The sequence below is a fragment of the Chiloscyllium plagiosum genome, chromosome 15 (genome assembly GCF_004010195.1).
Source record: "Chiloscyllium plagiosum isolate BGI_BamShark_2017 chromosome 15, ASM401019v2, whole genome shotgun sequence".
Taxonomy (NCBI): domain Eukaryota; kingdom Metazoa; phylum Chordata; class Chondrichthyes; order Orectolobiformes; family Hemiscylliidae; genus Chiloscyllium; species Chiloscyllium plagiosum.
Genome location: NC_057724.1, coordinates 65,501,082 through 65,528,555, shown reverse-complemented (window position 1 = coordinate 65,528,555; position 27,474 = coordinate 65,501,082). Strand labels below are relative to the sequence as shown.

At 41.9% G+C, this 27,474-nt stretch overlaps 1 protein-coding gene across 3 annotated transcripts in view; it reads right to left on the bottom strand.

The window, feature by feature from the left end:
* The window catches only part of tmem255a (transmembrane protein 255A), a 76,359-nt gene that overhangs the window by 29,054 nt on the left and 19,831 nt on the right, over positions 1-27,474 (bottom strand). For 2 of the 3 annotated variants that reach the window (XM_043705072.1, XM_043705071.1), the window contains exons 4-5: positions 25,840-25,929; positions 10,933-11,013 (exon numbers count right to left, since the gene is read on the bottom strand). In XM_043705072.1, coding sequence (XP_043561007.1) covers positions 10,933-11,013; positions 25,840-25,929 — 171 coding nt within the window. The remainder of the gene's footprint in view (positions 1-10,932; positions 11,014-25,839; positions 25,930-27,474) is intronic. The other variant, XM_043705073.1, reaches the window with a different exon arrangement.

The following is a 27,474-nucleotide window of genomic DNA, read 5'->3' as shown; positions in this document are numbered from 1 at the left end:
CTTATCAAATGCCTTGCTGAAGTCTATATACACCACATCCACAGCTCGACCCTCATCAACTTTTCTAGTCACCTCCTCAAAGAACTCGATAAGGTTTGTGAGGCATGACCTGCCCCTCACAAGTCCGTGTTGGGTGCATTTAATCAAGCCATGCTCTTCCAGATGGTCATAAATCCTATCCCTCAGAATCCTTTCTAACACCTTGCAGACGACAGATGTGAGACTGACTGGTCTGTAATTGCCGGGGATTTCCCTATTTCCTTTCTTGAAGAGAGGAATTAAATTTGCTTCCCTCCAGTCCTCAGGTACGACTCCGGTGGAGAGCAAGGATGCAAAGATCTTTGCAAGCGGCGAAGCAATCACATTTCTCGCTTCCCAAAACAGCCGAGGACAAATCTGGTCTGGCCCTGAGGACTTGTCAATCTTAATGTTTGTCAAAATTTTTAGCACATCAGCTTCCTCAGTCTCTATCCGTTCCAGCATGCTTACCTGCTCCTCAATGATTTCAGTCACTACAAGGTCCTTTTCTTTAGTAAAGACAGAAGCATTTACGGCTTCCCCTACCTCCTCAGACTCTATACACAAGCTCCCTATGCTATCCATGATCGGCACCACTCTTTCTTTGATCATTCTCTTATTCCGCACGTACATGTAAAATGCCTTTGGATTCTCCGTAATCCTTCCTGCCAAGCCTTTTTGTGCCCCCTCCTGGCTCTCCTCAGACCATTTTTGAGCTTCTTCCTCGCCTGCCTGTAATCCTCTAGAGCTGAGCAAGACCCTCGTTTCGTCCACCTTACGTAAGCTGCCTTCTTTCTTTTGACAAGAAGCTCCTCCGCTCTCGTCATCCAAGGTTCCTTTTTCTTACCCCTTCTTACCTGTCTCAGAGGAACACATTTATGCATCACTCGCAACAATTGTTCCTTAAACAATCTCCACATGTCTATAGTGCCCTTTCCATGGAACAATTGCTCCCAGTCCCTGCTTCCCAACTCACATCTGATAACATCATAGTTTCCTTTTCCCCAATTAAATATCCTCCCATTGTGCCTGCTTCTCTCCTTCTCCATGGCTATGTAGAATGTGAGGCAGTTGTGGTCACTATCACCCAAATGCTCTCCCACCACAAGATCTGACACCTGCCCCGGCTCATTGCTGAGCACCAAATCCAAAATGGCCTCTCCCCTCGTCGGCCTGTCAACGTACTGAGTTAGGAAACCCTCCTGAACACACCTTACAAAAACAGCTCGTTCCAAACCATCTGCTCGAAGGAGGTTCCAATCAATATTGGGAAAGTTAAAGTCACCCATTACAACTACCTACTACATTCACACATTTCCAAAATCTGCCGACCTATGCTTTCTTCAATCTCCCTGCTGCTATTGGGGGGCCTGTAGTAAACCCTTAATGACGTGGCTGCTCCCAATTTCCACCCATACTGACTCAGTAAGCAGACCCTCCTCGACAATGGAAGCTTCTGTAGCTGTGATACCCTCTCTGATTAGCAGTGCTACACCCCTCCTCTTTTTCCCCCCTCCCTATTCTTTTTAAATGTTCTAAACCCTGGAACATCCAGCAACCATTCCTGCCCCTGAGAAACCCATGTCTCTGTTATGGCCACAACATCATAGCACCAGGTACTGATCCATGCTCTAAGCTCATCACTGATACTCCTTGCATTAAAGCAAACACACTTTAACCGATCCCTTGGTTCTTTCCCAGGAAATTCCTTCCCTCTTGCTATTGCCTCATCTCCATCAACTCTCACCACCGGTATATAGCTCAGGTTCCCACCCCCCTGCCATACTAGTTTAAACCCTCCTGAACAACTTGAGCAAACCTTCCACCCAGGACATTGGTCCCCTTCAAGTTCAGATGCAACCCATCCTTCTTGTACAGGTTCCACCTTCCCCAGAAGACATCCCAATTATCTACATATCTGAAGCCCTCCCTCCTACACCAGTTGCACAGCCACGAGTTAAGTTGCGCCCACTCCCTGTTCCTTGCCTCACTATCTCGTTGCACCAGTAGTAAACCAGAGAACACTACTCTGTTCATCCTGCTCTGCAGCTTTCACCCTAACTCCCTGAAATCACTTTTTATATCCTCGATCCTTTTCCTGGCTATATCATTGTTGCCAATGTGGAACCAGTAACATCGAAAAAGGGTGAGATTTTACAGTCACAAAATTTGTCAAGATTAGAAATGAATAGAACAGGTTGATAAAGATGGTAAACACAGGATTACTCCCAATAATATGTGCTAGTCAATATGGGAGATAATGCAGGTGAATGTGTGCCTGAGAATTGGTGTGGAAGGGGATTTCTGCGGCATCAGTTCTGGAGCTGGAGATACCTACACAAGCCAGACAAGGTTGCACCTGATCAGTGATGAGACAAGTCCTCAACGAGAGGTTAACTAGTGCTGAGTGAGAATGGGCATCGCTGGCTGGACAAACATTTACTGTCCATCTCTTGAGATGGTGGTGGTGAGCTGCCTCCTTGTACTGCTGTATTCCACAGACTTGGGGTACAGACATTGTACCTTTAGACAGGGAGTTCCAGATTTTGACCCAGCAACAGTAAAGAAATGACAATATAGTTCCAAGCCAGATGATATTTGACCTGAAGAGAATCTTGCTAGTGGTAGTGTTCCCATACAGCTACTCCCCTTACGCAATAAGAGTAGGAATTAAAACAAGGAAGCAGCAAAGAAAACTAACATTATGTTGGAAGGTACATGTGTTAATGAATCTGCACGTGAGGAATGGTACCAGGAAGATTCACAAGCAGTACGCAAAGATTGCCACGTGGAATTATGATATAACTGCTAGAACATGGACTGGATATAAACATTCGCAGTAAGGGAAATTAACACTCCTGGCTTTTCTACATTCTGGAAGGGCAGGAAAAGAAGACGGAAAGGTGGGAGATGACACTTTTAATGGATAACACTGCATTCTCAGAAGGGATGATAGGCTAGAGGCTTTAAAAGCTAATCATATTTATTCAGAGAGTTAAACAACAGGAAAAAAAATGCCAGTGACAATGGTGCACATGCACTTGATGCTGTCACATGTTTGGTTGCTCACATTAGTGAGCCAGTTACTGCCTGCAGCTCAGGGAGTCATTCTGCCTGTTGTTCACCCACTCCCTTCAGCCTCTGCAGGAATCTTCTTCCTTATCAAGCGCAGGAAAATCTTATTTTATCCAAATATGGCAATTTCCTTCCCTGGGTTGACCTACTTCTCAAGCATTTTCCTCAGCTTTAATACCTTGAAATATGGCACTTTATTGTACATAGATTTATCATGTCGAGTCATAGATTTGTTAATAGCCCCTCAATATCTGCACAGGAAATCACTGCCCGACCAACTAAAATCTGGATCTTTCTTCTGAAATATTTTTTCATGTCTAACATGATAATGTATTAACACACAAAATCAATGTAAGAATTGTTTACATAAAGGATGCAGAGCAGCTATTTCTGCTACCATGTGCTGAAATGTTACATTAAAGAACCTTCCCTTCTTCTGACTTTGTTAGATCTTTGCCATCTTCAGTGCAGGAAGCTGGTTTTGACTTCTCAGGCACTGTAACCACAGCTACAGGAAGTGCGCCCTCTGCAATTGTAGCATCACCAAACTCAGCTGACTCTTCTCCCTCTTGCTCCCAATTTCTCTCCTTTCCCCTTGATGTTCTTGCTCCTGAAAGCTCGCTGTCCTGATTTCGAATCATCGCTTCTGTCCCACTTCCAACCCGACCTTGTTCTGTCAACATGACATTGAGGGGGCCAGTGTTATAAACAGGTGGTGAGTGGGGCTGGTTAAAGAGGTGGTGAAAGGGAAAGGCAGCGAGGAGTTGGATTGGGGTAGCAAGATCCATCCAACAAGGAAGATGTGAATTTGTGAACAGGCCTGAGCGGATGCTGTGAAAATGGGGACCATTTATAATGCAGGCAAGCTGCTTATGGTAAGTCACCATGATGTGACTATAATGACTTACATATGTGCATCTGCATGTGAGAAGTGCTCCCCCTGGTGAGAGCATGTCAATAAATGCAGCCCTTTTGATTTAAATACAAGAAGCAGATCAGAAGTAGAGATCACAAGAATACAAACTATGACAAAAGGTTTTAAGACTGATTTCCCCCAGTAAAATCTATTTTTCAATAGCAAGAGAAAGTATTTCATTATAACACTTCTTGTGAATCAGTGACTATGTAGTGAATATCATGTAGCAGTTTTCAATATGAACCAGAGCAGGTACACATAGTTCTTCATTAACACGCATTTCATCAGCGTGTATTGACTATAACGTAATTGATGAATTGTGGACATCATTTGCATAACACAAACTTTTTGCTGAATGGGTATAGTAGGTTTTCCATATCGTGGTCTTCTAAAGAGCAATTTAGAATAGATTAGATTCCCTATCATGCAGAAACAGGCCCTTCGGCCCAACAAGTCCACACCGACCCTCTGAAGAGTAACCCACCCAGACCCATTCCCCTACTCATGCACCTATCACTACGGGCAATTTAACACGGCCAATTCACCTGACCTGCACATCTTTGGATTGTGGGAGGAAACCGGAGCAAACCCACGCAGACACGGGGAGAATGTGCAAATTCCACATAGACAGTTGCCCGAGATGGGAATTGAACCCGGGTCCCTGGCGCTGTGATGCAACAGTGTTAACCACTGAGTCACCGTGATATCTATAGCAGTTTTCCATAACTTGATTTTCTACAGCATGAGGCTGCAGAGGAGCACAACTGTCAGTTATAGCAGAACGACCTGTACACTGTCAGAAGGAATTTAGTCCATCACTAGAGCTCCAACTGAAAAAAGCTAGCTGTTATAATGGCATTTCTGTGGCCTTACCCATTGTTCTATTAGAAATGTTCTTTACAACAGCTTATCTGGTTCCTTTTTAAATGATGGTTGGGATTTTCAGATTGTATTTGGAGAGGAGGCCCGACACTTCTGAAATGAGATCTGGGAATGTTTTAGTCTTCAGGGGAAACTATAAACTGCTGACAGGCAAATGACAAAAAAAAACTTCCTATTCTCAATTCTTCAGAAACCAGGAACATGGTCATACCATCCAGGTGTGGGGCTAATCTACAGTCGATGATTCCAGCTACTGAAAATAGACATGGATTAATGTCACTGGCGTCTCTCAGTTGCAGGAAGTTTACATCTCTTTGGACACCTAAACACATGACACAACTCCCCTTTATCAGTGTCCATAACACACAAAAAAACTTTCACCCAAAGTTGAAGCACCATGATGGAATCTCTCAGTGAATCTTTTACTTGGGTTTCACTGCAAGTACACCTTCCAGTAACAATCCCATCTACTTGCTACTTACCAGCAGATAGCCTTTGGATCAAAGAATGGGTAATACTGTGGGAATGTTTTATGACGCATTCCATCTTTCAAATGGCAGCCTTTGATCTACTATGCTGAGACTGCTGACAGGATCAGGAAAAGCCAGGGTCTCTGGCCACCACTGGCAGCTTCAGTACAAACCCCTTTTGAACTTACGAGTCATGCAGCACAAAAACAGACTCTTCTCTCCAACTAATCCATGCTGACCGTAATCCCAAAACTAAACTAGTCTCATATCCCTCCAAATCTTCCCTATTTAACTTGTGGAGAGGAGTGGCCCCTCTACAGACTAAGTGGCAAGCTAGTCACCTTAAACTCAGCAAATTAGGTGGTTACCTCTTGGCTTTGGAGATTTACATTCACTGAATGAATAACAGTACGCATGTAAAAACTGATCAGTGGAGACAAGGCCTTCTTAACCAGCTCAGGCAATTCCTGGTTGCAGAGCTGCCAGTTAAGATTAGTTTAAAAAGAATCCGACCCCAAGTCAGACACAGGACTCAAAGATTCCAGGGTACAGGTGACCTGAGAGAGTTTGCTTTATGGTATCTCTCCCCATTAGTGTGGCAAACAACGCTGAGTTATATTCAGTCGGAAACAAATAAGCCATTCAACTCACTTGATCTGTCAGCTTCCTCCCACTCCTCTTTATTTCCCTATTAGCATGTTCCTCTATTCTTTCTTTTCTCACTTGGTTATGTAATGTCCCCTCAAATCCATCTCTGACATTCGGGTTATCCATTGTGTGAGACAGCGAGTTCCGCACTCGAACCACTCTTTTGATAATGAGCTTTCTCCTGAATTCCCTATTGGATTTATATCACATTGATGACTCACTAGTTTGTGAATCACCTACATGTCGAAACACTTACTCTACATGTATCCTCTCAAACCTCATTATAATTTCAAAGATATTTCCTGTCACTTCAGATTTCTCCTTCTACTGGGTAAACAATGTATAGTGATTCTGCCACAATACAAGCCTTGTTCAATCAGCAGTGATTCACTTGCCTTTAAAGTCACACTTTACATAAGCGACATATCTATACAACATGCAGAAGGCATCAGATGAGACGGAAAGACCGCTGAGAGATTCACACTTAGCATTAATTTGCTCAATTACCTATCATTAAATTTTCATAAATATCTTTGAATTCAAATGCTAAATTGACCTTCACCATAATTGTGTTAAACATCATGCAACACCAAGTTAGAGTCCAACAAGTTTATTTGGAAGCAGTAGTATTCACAGCACTGCTCCTTCATCAGGTAGATTCCTGATGAAGGGCTTATGCCCGAAACGTCGATTCTCCTGCTCCTTGGATGCGGCCTGACCTGCTGTGCTCTTCCAGCATCACACTCTTGACTCTGATCTCCAGCATCTGCATTCCTCACTTTCTCCTGATTTTTAAACTTTCTCCACCCTAGTCCAACACCGGCTCCTCCACCTCATAATTGTGTTATCATCTCTGCCTCAATACATGCCATGGTAAAACATCCCAAAGCTCATGATTGTTGCAAATTTTACCATAAATATTCCTTTTGTAATGATACAGATTCATCAGCAAAAACAAATTCTCACCATTTACCTTTTCAAACAGGTAATTAGCATCTCCAATAAAACAGAGAATGTAATTATCTCCCTTTGACATTCAATTGCATTTCATGTTTAAATCCTTCACAATTAAATATCTTGGGGGCTATCATTGACCAACACTGAACTGAACCAACATATAACTACTGTAGCTACAAGGGTATGTCAGAGACAGTGAATTCTGTAGTGAATAACTCACTTCCTGATTCCTCAAAGACTGTCAACCATCTACAAACACATATCAGGAATATGATGGAATACTCTCCACTTGCCTGGATGAGTCCAGCTCCAACAATATTTAAGAAGTTTGACACCATCCTGGACAAAACAGCCCACTTGCTTGGCATCATCCCATCTACCAGCTTCAATATTCATTTACTTCACCATTGAAACACAGTAGCAGCAGTGTGTACTATCCACAAGATACACTCCTGCTACTCACCAAGGCTCTTTAGACAGCACCTGGGACTGCTACCAGCTAGATGGACAAGGACCGCAGATACATGGGGACACCCTTCAATGCACCCACCAGCCAGACTTGGAAACATATCGCTGTCGCTCCACAGTTGTTGAATCAAAGTCCTGGCACACTCTTGTAACAGCATTGTGGATGTACGTACACCACATGGACTGCACCTATTCAACGTGGCAGCTCACCACCACCACCTTTTCTAGGGCAATTAGGGATGGGCAATAAATGCTAGTCCAGCCAGCGATGCCCATATCCTGTTTTAGGTGGGCTTGGATCGGCGCAACATCGAGGGCCCAAGGGCCTGTACTGCGCTGTATTCTTCTATGTTCTATGTTCTATGTTCATCCTTTCCAAAAAAAATTCTGAAGAAACGCACAATTGCTGTAACTGTAATCTCTCATTCTGAGCATCGTCCCAGTGAATTTACATAGAAGACTGATATCCTTTTGCAAATGGGGTATTTAAACCAGCACAGAGTACTCTAGCCAAATCAATGTCTTATACAAATGCTCCCTTATATTCGTGCTTTCAATTCAATGTCCTACATACAAGGGCAATCAAAATAGGATCGGTTATAAAGGCAATACAGATGTAACCTGATTACATTAAAAGGTGTCATCTTTTTGATAAGATGCCCAACCAAGGACCTTAAGTTAACCCTCGAGTACATCACTATGATGTGTAAATGGCTCCGGGGATGTATAAATGCTGGTCTCGTCTCCTATGATGTATTAAGCGTACAAATGAAATACATAATACTTCACATCAACTACATTATTTCTTTTTTTTAAATCTCAACTGTTTTCTCCTTGTCTTCCTGTTAAATCAATCATTTGTTTACTCTCAAGTACATTGTCTCCCAATTACTTACTCCAACTCGCTAATTTCTAGCTGTTACTTCATGCTTGAAGCCCCTTCGAATAACCCCACAAACCCTATACCAACTGTGTCCCACTTAGCAATGAAGGGTTACTAAGGCCTTTGCAACCCTAGCTGACCCATTCCATCTTTTCATTAACTCTGCTTCCCAGTAAATCACCAAGAGCAGGGGTTAGTTGGCATCCTGGCTTTAAATGAAATTGGATTTATTGGTGACAACTCCATGTCCCCTTACTGAAACCTTATTGTCTGGCTACACTTTCATTATTTGCTCTATCCAAGAACACCAGGATGTTGATGTGGAATTCATCACCAAAACCAGCTTAGCATCTCTTCCTCCATTCTCAGAAACCCTATTTTCCTTGAAAGGGTTCACCTTGTTGCATCCTTCATTTAATCAGGCGGAAGCCTAATAAAGTTATGAACTTACTGCCTTCTTTTAATGCATCCTATCTTTTAAAAAATCAAAATTGGTTTAAATTATCACAAGAGCAACCCCAAAATTTGCACCAAGGTATCTTTGGTGCCTGAACTTTTGAACTGAGCAATTTCTCCATTTCGATTTCTACCTTATGGCCTTGTGTATCTTTGAGTTTACTGCTGTCCTTAAACCCCTCTGCAATTATTCATACACATTTCCTTGGCATCTTCATCTTCCACGAGCCTCTCTGCTTTCTCAAATTGATCTTGTCATACTCCTCACTTTCCTCAGCTCTGTAACCTTTGCAATCCCAACTTTCATCAATACATCACAGGAAGTCACTCAAGTCGCTTTGACTTGTTGGGCCAAAGGGCATGTTTCCATACTGTAGGGAATCTAATCTAAATGCACTTTCAAATTTCCAAACTGCTAATCTCTAGCTCCTCTCTTTACCATTGGTTTGTTGGAACATCAGCCAACTCAACCTGCACCTTTGATGCTCTTGTCGCCAACAAAACAATTAGGTCAGAATGTAATGACAGAGGAGGCTATGGCTCATAGATTGACAACAAGCCATATGGGAGATGGGTAGGTGTTATGAGGTGGTGTGGATAGGGCATAGAGTGTGTGTGGAGCATTAGAAGGTATGAACGATGACAGCTTTTTGTTCTTTCCACAGCTGTGATGATGTTCCCCCTCATGTTTCTGAGTGGACAGGGTACTAGGATCATTATGTACACCAGAAATTAAACTCTAAACCTCACTTCCTTGCTCGCTTCACCTTCCCCAGGAATTACAGCTGTGAGGTGTATCAGTCCCTGGTGTTGAGGCCATGTCCTCACCTGCTTCTACTGCTTCCCCTTGCTGACAAAACCAAAAGGTTCTCGAGGGCCCTGCTGCTATCCAACTCCAAACCAAAGTTGTTCCCATGGCCACTCAGACTCACTTTATTCCAAATCACTGAGAAATGGCAGATGGAGTTCAACCTGGAAAAATGCGAAGTGATGCATTTTGGAAGGTCGAACTCGAATGCTGAATATAGGATTAAAGACAGGATTCTTGGCAGTGTGGAGGAACAGAGGGATCTGGATGTGCAAGTACATAGATCCCTCAAAGTTGCCACCCAAGTGGATAGGGTTGTTAAGAAAGCATATGGTGTTTTGGCTTTCATTAACAGGGGGATCGAGTTTAAGAGCAGTGAGGTTTTGCTGCAGCTCTATGTATCCTGGTGAGACCACACTTGGAATATTGTGTACAGTTCTGGTTGCCCTACTATAGGAAAGATAGAGGCTTTGGAGAGGGTGCAAAGAAGGTTTACCAGGATGCTGCCTGGATTGGAGGGCTTGCCTTATGAAGAAAGGCTGAATAAGCTCAGACTTTTCTCTCTGGAGAGAAGGAGGAAGAGAGGAGACCTGATCGAGCTGTACAAAATAATGAGAGGAATAGATAGAGTCAATAGCCAGAGACTTTTCCCCAGGGCAGAATTGACTGGTACAAGGAGTCATAGTTTGAAGATATTAAGAGAAAGGTATAAAGAAGATCATCAGAGGTAGGTTCTTTACGCAGAGAGTTGTGAATGCATGGAATGTGTTGCCAGTTGACATGGTGGAAGCAAAGTCACTGGGGACATTTAAGCAACTGCTGGACATGCACATGGATAGCAGTGAGTTGAGGGGTGCGTAGGTTAAGTTACTATATTTTACATTAGGATTAAATCTCGGCACAACATCGTGGGCCTAAGAGCCTCTTCTGTGCTGTACATTTCTATGTTCTTATAATGGCATTAGTCCACTGGCAGGAAGCTAACCCACCAGATGAGGAGTGCAATAAGCAAACCCTGGCTTGTCTGCTCGCAGTGGGGAGCAGGTGTCCTTATTAAAAGACACCTCTAGCATCATTAAGTATCTGAAATGGCACATGATCTGGTGGGTCTTCCCAAAAGGAAAGGATGTAGGGGCATCTTGTCTGCTCTTCAGCCAGCAGCAGGGATACAGCGGGTTAGACTAAAATGAAGGGTAGGAAACAAACTGAAGAAATGGGAAGTTTTTACAAAATCTGTACACATGCTCGATAGCTTTCAGGTTTGTTAAATGTGAGCTGCATCCAAGAGCAACATTGAGCATTCAGAAATATCGACACTGTGACAATACTGAGCCACCATGGGCTAACATACCTCTGCATTGTAGTCATCTGAAGGATTAGAGGTATCACTGGAATAATACTGACATCTCCCTGCATGGAAGGGTTTGATATCCTGTCGCAAAAGAAGGCAACGTTACTACTTTCTAATGTAACTGAGATCGGCTCAACTCTCATCACGTGAAACAGACAAGACTTTGAAGAACAAATTTAATTTCAATCTTTTCAACAACAGCATCAAATAGATTGTTTCAGTGCGTAGAATGGGACTGAAAGGTTATACATGTTGCGAACCAATCAACACCGTTTCATCCTGCATTGTAAATTCTTGAGATTGTTGGAATTTTGGCATTCTTGCATCTGTCCTAATGTGTGCAAAATTTCAGTAATAGGTCTCTCTTTTCAATGATATTCAATAATATCAAAATTTAAGACTTCTTTGGTAGCGGTTAGGAAGTCAAATTCTATATAGTTGTAGTTTTGGTTTCTGTATCCATGTACATGCTATAAACTGAGTGCAATGAGGGCTCACTAGACTACTCCCTGGGATGACTGGGCTGTTTTAGGAGGAGAAAATGAGGAAATTGGGCCGGTTTTCTTGAATTTCAAAGAAAACGAAGTGATCTCATTGAAACTTGCAAAATTCATACAGGGTGTGACAGGGTAGATGTAGGTAAAATGTTTTCCCTGGCTGTTGAGTCTAGAATCAAAGGAGATAATCTCAGGAAAGAAAGCAGGCCATTTAAACTGAGATGAGGAGGATTGTTTTCCCTCCACTCAGAGGGTGGTGAATCTTTAGAATTCTCCACTCCAGAGAGCTGTGGAAATTCAGTCACTGAGCAGGGTCCAGGCAGAAATCGATGGATTTTGTGAGATTAATGACATTGAGGGACATGGAGATAGCACACTGAGGGAGATGATCAGCCATGATGTGATTAAATGTTGGAGTAGGCTTGATGGTTTGAAAGATCCACTTCCATTCCAACAAAATGTAAAAGAGCCAAACCCAGACTATCGGATATTTTCCCTTTTGTGCTGAAAGAACATGTTTGATGTGAACACCTGGAACTTTCCCCAGGGGCACTGACTACTCGGATCTACCTCTCCCACCTTGAAGGTTCTGGTCAGGATGTCCCAACTTTCACATTGTCCTGGGATCTTATTTCCTAACGTTGTGATGGCTAGAAGTGAACGAACACTGTTAAGACCAGAAGACATAGGAGTGGAAGTAAGGCCATTCAGCCCACCCAATCCACTCCACCATTTAATCATGGCAGTTGGGCATTCCAACTCCACTTACCTGCACTCTCCCTATAGCCCTTAATTCCTTGCGAGATCAAGAATTTGTCATTCTCTGCCTTGAAGACATTTAACGTCCTGGTCTCAACTGCATTTTGTGGCAATGAATTCCACAGGCCCATCACTCTCTGGCTGAAGAAATGACTCCTTATTCCCATTCTAAATTGACCCCCTCTAATTCTAAGGCTGTGCCCACGGGTCCTAGTCTCCCCACCTTACGGAAACAATTTCCCAGCGTCCACCCTTTCTAAGCCAATCATTATCTTGTAAGTTTCTATTAGATCGCCCCTCAACCTTCTAAACTCGAATGAATACAATCCCAGGATCCTCAGCTGATCATATGTTAGGCCTGCCATTCCAGGGATCATCTGTGTGAATCTCCGCTGGACATGCCCCAGTGCCAGTATGTCCTTCCTGAGGTATGGGGCCCAAAATTGGATGCAGTATTCTAAATGGGGCCTAATTAGAGCTTTTAAAAGTCTCAGAAGCACATCACTGCTTTTATATTCCGATCGTCTTGAGATAAATGACAACATTACATTTGCTATCTTAATCATGGACTCAAACTGCAAATTAACCTTTCGAGAATCCTGGACCAGCACTCCCAGATCCCTTTGTATTTTGGCTTTATGAATTTTCGCACTGTTTAGAAAATAGTCCATGCCTGTATTCTTTTTTCCAAAGTGCAAGACATCGCATTTGCTCATGTTGAATTTCATCAGCCATTTCCTGGACCACTCTCCTAAATGGTCTAAATCTTTCTGCAGCCTCCCCACCTCCTCAGTACTGTCTGCCTGTCCATCTATCTTTGTAGCATTGGTGAACTTCGCCAGAATGCTGCTCAGTTGTCAAAATGTCCTTGGAAACCCCATTCTCAGTGTTCAACATAGTGCATTACAGCTGAAGGCAGAAATCCTTTTGAGAGGGAGGGAAGAAATGAGATCCATAAACTGAGGCGGCAGCAAAGGAAGGACAGAAATATTAGCTTCATCTCTGCATGGGGCACTTGTGAAGTACCAATTTAAGTTGAGAGTTGGTGGGGCACAGTGGCAGGAAGAAAAGACAAATAGGGAGCATATTTCAGACAGTCTTCTCGATCAGTATGATGTGGATCCAATCAGGAATCAGACTATTTGAATCTGGTGGCGTGTAATGAGGCAGGTTTAATAAGTGACACTAGAATAAAAGATTCCCATAGAAAACACAGTCACCATAAAATGGCAGAATTTAACATTCTGTTTAAGAGGAAAGAACTTGGGTCAGAAACAAATGTGTTAATTTAAATAAGGCTAATTACAAAAGGAGTGTGGGCAGGTCTGGAGTGAACTGGGAAAGACATTGAGTAACAAAGATGGTTGAGGAATAATGATAGACATTTAAGAAATTCATTCTGGGCTTACAGCGAAGATATGTTCCAGTGAGTAAACAGAATTCCAGAAAGAATTTAGAAAGGGGATAATCAAACATGGTAAAACAGGAAGTTAAGGATAGTGCCAATTTAAAAGAAAAGTGTCAAAAATTAGCAGTAAACAAAAGGATGGGTAAAGGTTTAAAAGCCAGCAAACAATGATGAAAGAGAAAAAAAGAGGGAGAAAAAAACTTAAGTAAATTTCCAATGAATATTAAGACAGACAACAATAGCTTCTTTAGAGAAGCCAAATTGAACACCGGTCCATTAGAGAATGAGGCTGGGGAAATGAAAATACTTTGCATCAGTCTTCACAATAGACTAATAGCATTTCAAAATGACTAAATAATCAAAAGGACAAAAGGAGGTGAGGAAATAAGTACAATGACTATCATTAGAGAAAACAAATGGTGGGAAACAAATGGACTGAAGAGCAATAGGTCCCCTCAACCTGATAGGATGCACCCCAGAGTATAAAAGGAAGTAGGTATGGAGTTAGTGGAAGGTAGTAATCTTCCAAGAATCATTAGATTCTGGAAAAACGTTCCAGAGGATTGGAAAACTGCTGATATAACACCTTTATTTAAAATGGGACAGAGATTTTAAAAAGGTAACGATAGGCCAGTTAGCTTAACATCTGTTTTTGGGAAAACTTTAGAGTCTATTATAAAGGATGTAACAACAGGGCATTTAGAGAGACATAATATGATCAAGCAGAGGCAGCATGGCTTCATGAAGGGGAAGTCTTTGAGGAGGTAACAGGCAGGACAGATAGTTTTCAGGTTGGTAAACTGTAACTACTAGCTAGCCCACAATTTCATTACAATATATATTAATGACTATTGCCGAGTTTGCGGATGACACAAATGGAAAGGTGGTATTGATTGGAATTTAGAAGAATGAGAGGCAATCTCATTGAGACATAGAAGATTCTTAGAGGAGTTAATGCAGAAAGGTGGTTTCCCCCTGTGGGAGAGTCTAGGACCTGAGGGCATTATCTCAGAATATGGGCTTTTTTTAGATTAGATTACTTACAGTGTGGAAACAGGCCCTTCGGCCCAACAAGTCCACACCGACTCACCGAAGCGTACCACAGACCCATTCCCCTACATTTACCCCTTCACCTAACACTACGGGCAATTTAGCATGGCCAATTCACCTAATCTGCACATTTTTGGATTGTGGGAGGAAACCGGAGCACCCGGAGGAAACCCACGCAGACACAGGGAGAATGTGCAAAACTCCACACGTCTGAGGCAGGAATTGAACCCGGGTCTCTGGCGCCGTGAGGCAGCAGTGCTAACCACTGTGCCACGGGGCCGCCCACCGGGCTTGCACATTTAAAACAGAGACGAGGGAGAATTTCTTCTATCAGACTGTTATGAATTTGTGGAATCCTTTACCACAGAAGCTGTTAAAGCTGGGTCATTGAGTCTATTCAAGGCTGATTTGGATAGATTTTTAATCAGTAAGAGAATCAAGGGAAAGGGGAAAGTGGAGTTAAGGATGATCAGATCAGCATGGTATCACTGAATTGCCAGAGCAGATTCAGTGGGGCTGAATGGCCTCCCTCTGCTTCTACATGTTCTGGTCCTAGGAGGAAGAATGCCAACACCCATGCAGATGGATGGAGGGATAGCAAACAGGAGATTGTTGGAATAATTAAAATCTGGGTTGGAGTGGCTTGCAGAAAATCCAAAGCTGTTTAATTTTCCTCACTATTCAAGTTGTAAGCTTGTTAATTGTGAGGAACAGAAGTACTGTAAGTGACCAGAATACATGGCTAACAGATATGGACATGGTAAGGTAACTTCATTGACAAACTGATAACTGCTATCTACAGTCACAAATGGCCACAAACCACCCATACATGATTCACATCTCTTTTTCAGATATAGCGACTTTTGAGTGAAATGGGCAATAGAAGTTAGAAAAAATGTCATTGCCCCCTTTCTTCCTCCTCTATTTTAGATAATATAACACTTACTTTATTGAGCATTCCAAAATATTGGAGGACGCACTAGCGTATCAAAAATCACAAGCTTCTGGAGGACGCAACATACTCCAAGCGACTATGTCTTCAGCAATTCAAGCTTCTTTTGTGAAAGTGGGTTTATTTCTGAGATCGGACAAATATGGAGCATGCAGTAGCAACAGATTAAGCTCCAAGACTGTGTCCTGCTGATCATCTAGTCATTTCCACAAATTATGAACTCATATTGAAGGTTGGTTTTAAAGTGGTCAGCTGTTTCAAACCTGCCGGTCAGCTCGAGTGTTAAACTTAGGGTGGAATTTCCAATTGTCAGTACCCCCTGGATTGGTACAGCTCAATTTACGCTCTAAACTATAACTTCTGTAGATTATAGGGTAGCACGGTGGTTATCACTGCTGTGTCACAGCTCCAGGGACCCAGGTTCAATTCCCACCTCTGGCAACTATCTGTATGGAGATTGCACATTCTCCCAGTGTCTGCGTGGGTTTCCTCCGGGTGTTCCGGTTTCTTCCCACAATCAAAAGATGTGCAGGTCAGGTGAATTGGTCATGCTAAATTGCCCATAGTATAAGGTAAATTAGTCAGGGGTAAATATAGGGTAGGGGAATGGGTCTGGGTGGGTTACTCTTCAGAGGGTCAGTGTGGACTTGTTGGGCCACATGGCCTGTTTCCATACCATAGGGGATCTAATCAGATTAGAGCGTAATGCCAAATTCAGGAGAATCCTCTGTAGCACCAGCAAGATCATTGCAATTCCAGTCAGATTATTATCTGGAAAAATTTAGGAAATGGATCTAGACTTCCACAATTTTATTTTGCATTGGTCCTTACCATCAAAGAAGCAACTATTCCATCAAAGAGGTATAGTCTTAAAATGAAAGCTGAGATAGTTAGAGGGCAATATCAGGCATCTTCACACAAAAAGACAGAAGAAGTCCTTAGAACGATTACCAGATTTCAGCTAAATAACCATCTAGCTAGCTTGGAGAAAACTACAGATGTTTGCTGATTTGAGTTTTACAACCACCAGAGATAGAAACAGAGGTCTGAAACAGCCATAGTGATGTTAAAGCAGATCCTAATAGTCAGGGCTGGAGAGCAGTCCGGAGGTGCTTAGAAGTCAATAAGAATACTCCAGAAGCAGAAAGCTGTGTGAGTATCAGAGAGGAAGACATCTTACAAGGATGTTGAAGACATAAGTTGAGGGAACCCATGTGAAGTAAGTGAGTTAAGTCAGTAGTTTGAGTTAAGGGTCTCAAGGAGAATTGTGAAATGAAGAAAGTAATATCTAGTGAATGTACAGCAAAGTGCCAAAACAAAACCATGCCAGTTGAGTGAGAAGCTTTAGCGTCAAGAAGAGTCACACTTCCCTCAGGTTTTAGTGTCTGTAAGGGTATTACTGGCACAAAAGGGATGGAAATCTTTTTCTGATGTTTGGAGTGAGATTATTCCAATGATTCTTGTATAGTGTCGTAAAGTTTGTTCAGTTTTTCTTTTGCATAACACACTTGTATGTTCTCCTGTTAATAGTACGTTGACAGCCTCTTGTGAAGATGTTCAGTTACTGACCTCCACAGTAAACAAAGAGTAAAAATAAAACTATAGTCTACCAAGGTAGCTTTCACTCTGAAATTGGACTTATCGAATAAGATCACCAACTAGGCTTATAACATAACAAAAATCTTGTACAATATATACCAAGAAATGGAACATGTTATACTTTTGAGCTCAGAAAGAGGATGATATTAGTTTTCAATACTTTTTCAAAGAAAACTCAAAGATGCTTTATAGAGAAATGAAAAGCAAGAGGTTAACAAAGAAAGCAGAAGGTCTATAAGAGACCAAAATAGGGGTGGATGGTGTGTCGCACATGTGTGCATGCGTTTGCATGTGCACATGTACCTTGCATTTGTCATGAGAAACACAAGCTCCAAACCTCTTAATATTCTCTCCTTCACTATGTTTATCCCACTCAATATTTCACACTTTCCTTAAGCCACAACATCTGTTCCTCATGACAAATGCAAGGTAATGAGGAACAGATGTTGTGGCTTAAGGAAAGTGTGAAATGTTGAGTGGGATAAACATAGTGAAGGAGGGAATATTAAGAGGTTTGGAGCTTGTGTGAAATATTGCAAAGAGATGGGACAAAATAGTGGAACCTGACCAATATAAGAAAATAAGACATAGGAGCAGAAATTAGGCCATTCAGCCCATCGACTCTGCTCCGCTATTCAATCATGGCCGATAAGTTTCCTTACCCCATTCTCCTGCTTTTTCCCTTGATCCCCATGACAATCAAGAACCTATCTATCTCAGTCTTAAATATACTCAGTGAACTGACTTCACCAGCCTTGTGGCAGTGAATTCCATAGATTCACTACTCTCTGGCTGAAGAAGTTTCTCCTTATCTCCATTCTAAAAGGTCTTCCCTTTACTCTGAGGCTGTCCCTTTGGGACATAGTTACTCCTACCAAAGGAAACACCTTCCCAAAATCCACTCTGTCCAGGCCATTCAGTATTCTGTATGTTTCAATTAGATCCCCCTTCATCCTTCTAAACGCTACTGAATATAGACTTAGAGATCTCAAACATTCCTTAAACGTTAAGCTGTTCATTCTTGGGACCATTCTAGTGAATCTCTTCTGAACATGCTCCAGAGCCAATACGTCATTCTTGAGATGTGGGGCCCAAAACTGCACACAATATTCCAAACGTGGTCTGACCATAGCCTTACAGAGCCTCAGAAGTACATCCCTGCTTTTATATTCAAGTCCTCTCAAAATAGATGCCATCATTGCATTTGCCTTCCGAACTACTGACTCAGCCTGCAAGTTTACCTTGAGAGAATCCTGGACTAGAACTTCCAAGTCTCTTTGCACTTCAGACTTCTGAATTTTCTCCTCATTTAGGAAATAGTTCATGCCTCTATTCTTCCTACCAAAGTGCATGATATCACACTTGCTCAGTTGCAGGCATGGTGCCTGAGGACTATTCGTGTTATCCATTCGGTTAGACTAGATCATCTCCCCATCTAACTTCAGTGTTTATTGGAAAAAAATCTGAGGGACTGTATTACTCACCATTCAGAAAGTCACAGATTAATCAAAAATAATTATTACGGATTTAATAAGGGAAGGTCACATCTAATGGTGTTGATTTTTTTTGCGTAAAAAGGAAGAGTGATGAGGGTTGTACAATTCTTATGGTCAGCACAGATTCAATCAAGTTTTTTGACAAGGTCTGAGATGACAGGCTGGTCAAAAGAGTAAAAGCCTATATGGGTCGAGGAAAAGTGGCAAGTTGGATCCAAAATTATAGGAAGTAATGAGTAACAGTCAATGGGCATTTTTGTGAATGGATATTAATGTTTGAGATTTCAGCATAGGAGACATAATTTGAATGTTTGCAGACGATATTTAAAAATGACTATGATTTAATGAGGCAGAAAATTACAGTAAAATAAAACAAAGAACTGCCGCGCTAAAGATCCGAAACAAATGAAAACAGAAACAGATGGAGAAACTCAGCAGGTCTGGCAGCATCTGTGGAGTGAAAGCAGAGTTAATATCGAGTCCACTGACCCTTATTCAGCAATTGTTTTTGTTTGTTGTAGAAAAACCTATAGGAAGGTACCAACGGTCAGCACGGCAAAGAAATGGCAAATGGAATTAAAAAGAAGTGGAATTCAGAGAGAATAAGGTAACTCATTAGGGAGGGTAAACAAGGCAAGAGAATATACAGCAAGTGGTTGGATACTGAGAAGTAGAGGAGCTGATTGCACGTACACAAATCCTGGAAGGTTATGCCAGGTAAACATGCTGGTTATGAAGGCCTACAGAATTATTTCATTCATTGGAAGAGGGATAGAATTTCAAAGCAGGGAAGTTATGCTATCAAACCAGTTAGGCCACATCTAGAGTACTGTGTCCAGTTCTGATCACATTGTAGGGAAGATATGTGCAAGACAGTACAGAGTTTTACGATAGACTACAGAAGTTGAGCCTTTTTCTTCAGAATGTAAATCCTTCTTCAGAATGAAAGGAGATAAACGGAGGTGCACAAAAATGATTGAGACAGCTGTCAGTAAATATCAGGTGATATACTTCGATGAAAAATAAGTTATACTTGGAATGGGGAAAGAACTATGTAATGTACAACCAAAGGATTTGGAAGCGCAGATTCACAACACACTAAAAACATTAGCATCCCAAATTGCTAAGGCCATTTAAAAATGCACTCAAGGAACACCAGTCATAGAGATGTACAGCACGGAAACAGACCCTTCAGTCCAACACGTCCATGCCGACCAGATATCCCAACCCAATCTAATCCCACCTGCCAGCACCCAACCTATATCCCTCCGAACCTTTCCTATTCATATATCCATCCAGATGCCTTTAAAATGTTGCAATTGTACCAGCCTCCCACCACTTCCTCTGGCAGCTCATTCCATACACATACCACCCTGTGTGAAAACGTTGCCCCTCAGGTCCCTTTTATATCTTTCCCCTCTCACCCTAAACCTATGCCTTCTAGTTCTGGACTCCCCCACCCCAGGGAAACGACTTTGTCTATTTATCCTAACCATGCCCCTCATTATTTTATAAACCTCTATAAGGTCACCCCTTGGACACCGACACTCCCAGGAAAACAACCCCAGCCTGTTCAGCCTCTCCCTATAACTCACATCTTCCAACCCTGGCAACATCCATGTAAATCTTTTCTGAACCATTTCAAGTTTCATAACAGCTTTCCAATAGAAAGAAGACCAGAATTGCATGCAATATTCCAACAGTGGCCTAAACAATGTCCTGTACAGCCGCAACATGACCTCCCAACTCCTATACTCAATACTCTGACCAATAAACATACCAAACGCCTTCTTCACTATCCTATCTACCTGCGAATCCACTTTCAAGGAGCTATGTACCTGCACTCCAAGGGCTCTTTGTTCAGCAACACCCCTGAGGACCTTACCATTAAGTGTACAAGTCCTATTAAAATTTGCTTTCACAAAATGCAGCACCCCACATTTATCTAGATTAAACTCCATCTGCCAATTCTCAGCCCATTGGCCCATCTGATCAAGATCCCATTGTAATCCAAGGTGACCTTCTTTACTGTCCACTACACCTTCAATTTTGGTGTCATAAGCAAATTTACTAACTATATCTTATGCTCACATCCAAATAATTTTTCTAAATGCCCAAAAGTAGTGGACCCAGCACCGATCCTTGTGGCATTCCACTGGTCACAGGCCTCCAGTCGGAAAACAATCCTCCACCAGCACCTTCTGTCTTCTACCTTTGAGCCACTTCTGTATCCAAATGGTGAGTTCTCCCTGTATTATAGAGTCGTAGAATCAGAGATGTACAGACCCTTCCGTCCAACCTGTCCATGCCGAACAGATATCCCAACCCAATCTAGTCCCACCTGCCAGCACCCAGCCCATATCCCTCCATACCCTTCCTATTCATATACCCATCCAAATGCCTCTTAAATGTTGCAATTGTACCAGCCTCCACTATTTCCTCTGGCAGCTCATTCTATACAGGTACCAACCTCTGTGAAAATGTTGCTCCGAAGTCTCTTTTATATCTTTCTCCTCTCACCCTAAACCTATGCCCTCCAGTTCTGGACTCCCCGGCCCCAGGAAAAAGACTCTGCCTACTTACCCTATCCGTGCCCCTCATAATTTTGTAAATCTCTATAAGGTCACCCCTCAGCTTCCGACACTCCAGGGAAAACAGACCCAGCCTGTTCAGCCTCTCCCTATAGCTCAAATCCTCCAACCCTGGCAACACCCTTTTAAATCTCTTCTGAACCTTTTCAAGTTTCACAACATCTTTCCGAGAGGTAGGAGACCAGAATTGCACGCAATATTCCAACAGTGGCCTAACCAATGTCCTGTATAGCCGTAACATGACCTCCCAACCCCTATACTCAATACTCTGACCAATAAAGGGAAGCATACCAAACAGCGCCTTCACTATCCTATCTACCTGTGATTTCACTTTCAAGGAGCTGTGAACCTGCACTCCAAGGGCTCTTTGTTCAGCAACACTCCCTAGGACCTTACCATTAAGTGTATAAGTCCTGCTAAGATTTGCTTTCCCAAAATGCAGCACCTCGCATTTATCTGAATTAAACTCCATCTGCCACTTCTCAGCCCATTGGCCCATCTGGTCAAGATCCTGTTGTAATCTGAGGTAACCCTCTTCGCTGTCCACTGCACCTCCAATTTTGGTGTCATCTGCAAACTTACTTACTGTACCTCTTATGCTCACATCCAAATCATTTATGATAAAAAGTAGAGGACCCAGCACCAATCCTTGTGGCACTCCACTGGTCACAGGCCTCCAGTCTGAAAAATCACCCTCCACCACCACCCTGTCTTCTACCTTTGTGCCAGTTCTGTATCCAAATGCCTAGTTCTCCCTATATTCCATGAGATCTAACCTTGCTAATCAGCCTCCCATGGGGAACCTTGTCGAACACCTTATTGAAGTCCATTTAGATCACATCTACTGCTCTGCCCTCATCAATCCTCTTTGTTACTTCTTCAAAAAGCTCAATTAAGTTTGAGAGACATGATTTCCCACGCACAAAGCCATGTTGACTATTCCTAATCAGTCCTTGCCTTTCCAAATACATGTACATGCTGTCCCTCAGGATTCCCTCCAACAACTTGCCCACCACCAACATCAGGCTCACTGGTCTATAGTTCCGTGGCTTGTCTTTACCGCCTTGCTAAGCGGTTTCACATGGGGAACCTTGTCGAACACCTTACTGAAGTCCATGTAGATCACATCTACCACTCTGCCCTCATTAATCCTCTTTGCTACCTCTTCAAAAAACTCAATCAAGTTTGTGAGACATAATGGTAATCCAAGATGGAGGACAGGAAAAATTTCTGGTTGTAACAGCTGTTCCTTTTTCAGGTTTTTTTTTTTTTAGGTCAAATAGCAAAATGTTTAGAATATTAAAATACAGATTCAGAGGTGAATCTAAACAAGCCTTTAGCAAGACCACAATTAGAGTGTTACATGGGAAGGATGCTGATATCAGAGAGAGGGTTTGGTTGACATTCACTGGAGTGCTGGCTGGCAGGCGCTATTAATATGGGCACCGGAGTGGAGCAACTTAAATGCTTTTCACTGTATTTTTTGTAAAAATACAAGGGACAATAAATTATTATTCTACAAATATGAAGGTTCAAAAATATTTGGTAATTTTTACAAGAAAGGGACAATTTGAAGAAGTTGTTTCAAATTATGAAAATGTAAGGGAGGGACCAATATAGATGGAAAGTAGCTTTGCAGTGACTGAAGGTTCTAAACCAAAGAGACAAAAAAAAAACAAGATTAAATGGAAGTATTTCAGACAACGAAGAGGGAAAATGGCTGTTTACACATAGGAGTGTGAGGCACGTTGAAATGGAAGCACAGACCATGACAACTTTACGTATTGATAATTGCGGGGGGGGGGGTAAGAAAAGAACATGGCAGGAGCTTAGGGTTATGCTGCTTGTGTGGAACATAATCACTAAAGAGTAAATGGCCTGTAATGGAGCTACCAATTTTAGGAAATCCAATGCAAAAAAGGAAGACTACCTGAAGCTCTTCATGAATACTGTGCAATGGAACTTCAAGACTGACAAAAAGAGTATTTCACTATTGCTTTCTTCTCAATCCAAAGACACATTCAGCCCAATAAATAGCCTACCTATGCATGGACATTGCCAAAATTGAAGGTTTTGAGTTATAGGGAGAAGCTGAATAGGCTGGGGCTATTTTCCCTGGAGCATCGAAGATGAAGGGTGATCTTATTGAGGTTTATAAAATCATGATGGGCATGGAGAAGATGAATAGCCAACATCTTTTCCCCACGGTAGGGGAGTCCAAAAGTAGAGGGCATAGATTTAAGGTGAGAGGAGAAAGATATAGAATGGACCTACATGGCAACTTTTTCATGCAGAGGGTGATGCCTGTATGGAATTAACTGCCAGAGAACGTGGTGGAGGCTGATACAATTACAACATTTAAAAGGCATCTGAATGAGTACATGAAGAGGATGGGTTTAGTGGGATATGGGCCGAACGCTGACAAATGGGACCAAATGTAGGATATCTGGTCAGCATGGACGAGTAGGACCAAAGGGTGTGTTTCTGTGCCATACATCTCTGACTCTATGAGAAGCCATTTCTCCAATGATATTGAATTTAGCGGAGGTTAGGATTCAAAAGGTGACATTACGAGTGGAAACTCAATCTACTGCTAAAGATTTGAGAGCCATCATTTAAAAAAAATATGAGAATGTAAGCATTGCAGGTAAAGTCAGCATCTGTAACTCATTGTCAGAAACTGAATGGCTTGCTTAACCATTTCTGAATGCTGTTAAGAGTCAGTCACATTGCTGTGGCTCTGGAGACACATATGGGTCAGACCAGGTAAGGACAGGAAGTTACATCGTCGAAAGGGCATTCACAACCAGATGGGTTTTTAAAATGACAAAAAAAAAGTGACAGTTTCACGGCCAACATCGAGGTTAGCTCTCAATCCATACATTTCATTAATTTTGTTTCATTCACTCGTGAGTCATGCTTGTCACTGACTGGCTATCACTAACTGAATTTAACTTTCACCAGTTGCCATGGTGAGATTTGAACGCATCCATCAGAATATTAGGCTGGGCCTGTGAAGTTACCAGCTCAACTACATTACCATTATTCCAGCATTTCCCTTCAGTGAGCAGTTTGTTAATTGACCTTCCTGCAACTGTATTAATGGCCCTTTGTAAAAAGCAAAGCAAGTTTCGCCTTTAAAATGAAGTGACTAAGTAGGTGAATAATCATTGGACAGTACTTGAATGAAGGGATCCACTTTTTGTTCAGAAGACAAACTGTTCAAGTTAAAAGATTAAAAAGAATTAATTTAGAATAAAATAACAGAAAAGAGAGTGAATGTCTATACAACAGATTCATAAAAGCAGAATTTTGATAGTCTCTGTTTGGGCTCAGAAATAAAATTGTGCATGTGCAAAAGGCAGAATACAACCACAGAATATTTACCCTAGACTTCTTCATTTCCATAATTTACATGAAGAAAAAACAAATCAAGAGCAGGAGTAGGCCATTCAGCCACTCTAGCCTGCTCTACCATTCAATAAAATAGTGGCTGATCGGAGTCTAACTTCAAATCCACATTCTTGCCTCTCCCTGATAATCTTTCACCCCATTGGTCCACAAGAATCTAAACATATCTGGCTCAAAAAAATACTTCCAGGGCTCTGCTTCCACCACCCTTTCAGGGAGAAAGTTCCAAAGACTCACGACCCTCTAAGAATAAATTTGCCTCATCTTTGTTTCAAAAGTTAAAAATCACACAACACTATGTTATGGTCCAATAGATTTATTTGGAAGTACAAGCTTTTGGAGCGCCGCCCCTTCATCAGGTAGCTACCTGGTGAAGGAGCAGCACTCCAAAAGCTAGTGCTTGCAAACAAACCTGTTGGACTATAACCTGGTGTTGTGCAATGTTTTAACTTTGTCCACCCTAGTCCAACACTGGCACCTTCACACCTTTATTTCAAATGAGCAGCCCCTGATTTTGAAACAGCTAACTGCTCAGTTCTATATTCCTCAAGAAGGGGAGACAGCCATCCTCTCAAGACCCTTCAGGATTTTGTACGTTTCAATCAACTTGCGACTTATTCTTCAAAACTCTGGCAAATACAAGCCAAACCTATCCAACCTTTCCTTGCAAGACAACCCACTTGTTCCAAGTATTTGTTTAGTTCACCTCTTCTGAACTGCCTCCAAAGCATTTATATGCTTCCTTAAATATGGTGAGCAAGAATGTGCCTAATATTAAAGTGGGGGTCTATTAGAGCCTTGTATAATTGAAGCATAATCTCCCTACTTTTGTATTCAATTCCCATTTATCTCCATCTCATCTACAAATTACCACCAGAAATGCTGCACAAACCGTGCATTCCTGAAACAAGACTCTCTCAAGTAATCCTGTAAATTTGGAAATATACATGTATTATGTAAAGTTTTTTTTCTGGTGATTGTCCTTATGAATTTATGTTAGGATTCTTCAGCAGTAAGTGCCTAAAGATCACTAGAAGACAGATATGTTTCAAGTGCTTTAAAACATAAGGTATTATGGAAGCAAACACTGGTAACAATGCATCTCTTTGGCAAAACAACACCAGTAGAAAGAAGTTATACTCACGATGTGTCTGGCAGCAAATACACCATCTACAATGGCACAACAGAAAGATGCTACTACACCAAAACTGATGAACACGATCGATGCCACCAGCTACAGAAACAGAACGTACATTATTACACAAAAGAAATCCCTGCCTGGGTAGAACATTCAAATACTAAAACAACTTTTATGCTTTGTTTTGAAAAACACAATGAAATGGATTGCATGACCATTTGAAACACTGCCTTGAATACACTGAAAAAAAGAGTTAACCATTTCAGTAGTTAGGTGAAAAGAAAGGGGACCACAAATGGGGACATTGCATGTATTTCAATAAATGCCATTTGTAACTTGTGCTCAAACAGACAATGCATGTGTAAAATTATTAATCTGAAATTGTAGATACACTGACAATGTTGTTAGGAAGGAGATTCCAGGAATTTGACCTAATGACAAGTGAAGGAGAAGCAATATTTTTCCAAGTCAGGATGGTGAGTGGCTTGGAGGGAAACTTGCAGGTGGTGTTCCTGGATATCTGCTCTCTTTGTTCTTCTGGACATGTCATGGGGTTAGAAGACACTGAGGGAGCCTTGCTAAGTTGTTGCATTGCATTCCTGTAAATGGTACACACTGCGGCCATTGTCCATCATTAGTGGAGTGAGTGAATGTAAACATATTCAATGGCACATGAATCAAATGGAGTGCTTTGTCCTGGCTGGTGCTGACCCTCTTGAATGTTGTTGGAACTACAGTCTCCAGGCAAATGGAGTGTATTCCATCTCAGTCCCGATTTGTGCCTTTAGATGGTGACAGACTTTACAAAGCCAAGATGTGAGAGTTGCTCGTCACATAATTCCCAGCCTCTGACCTGCTCTTGAAGTGAAAATATTTACATGGCTGGTCCAGTTCAGTTTCTAGTCAATGGAAACCCCCAGGAGATTGATAGTGGCAGATTCAGTGACAGCAAAGCCATTAAATACCAAGGAGTGAGGGTTTGATTCTCCCTTATTGAAGACAGTCATTGCCTGGCACTTAAGTGATTTGAATATTACTTGTCCCTTTTCAGCCCAAGCCTGAATGTTATACAGGTGTTGCTGTATGACAGCATGGACTACTTCAGTATTTGAGGAGTGGTAAAGGGTGCAAACATCCCCCACATCTGCTCATACGATGGAGGAAATGCCATTCAGACCAATGCACCAATGCCAGATCTTTGAAGAGGAGATTTATCCAATTAGCCGTACTGTTTCTGAATAATCCTGCAAACTTTCCCTTACAGTAAACTCAAGGCAGATACTTTCAAGAATAGTGTGAAAGCACAAAATTCTAAGTGTTTAGAGCATAAAGCTGCACTCCTTAAATCAATGATTAGTTCTAAGACTGGAATCTATCAAACATCTGTGTTATCTACACTCAGCCCATTTCCAACATTTGGTGGCGGCAGTTCAATTGAGGCATTCAAGATGACAGTGGTAATTATTTGAATAGAAGTGATGTGCGGAAAAGACAGGAGATTGGCACTGAGTAACAGAATCAGTGCAGGCACAATGGGCTGAATGGCCTGCTTCCATGCCATAACAATTCGGTGACTTAGTTCAAGCGCAAAACACTATCAGTCGGTGAAGAGATCCCTTGTACAAGTCATTATCATGGTCG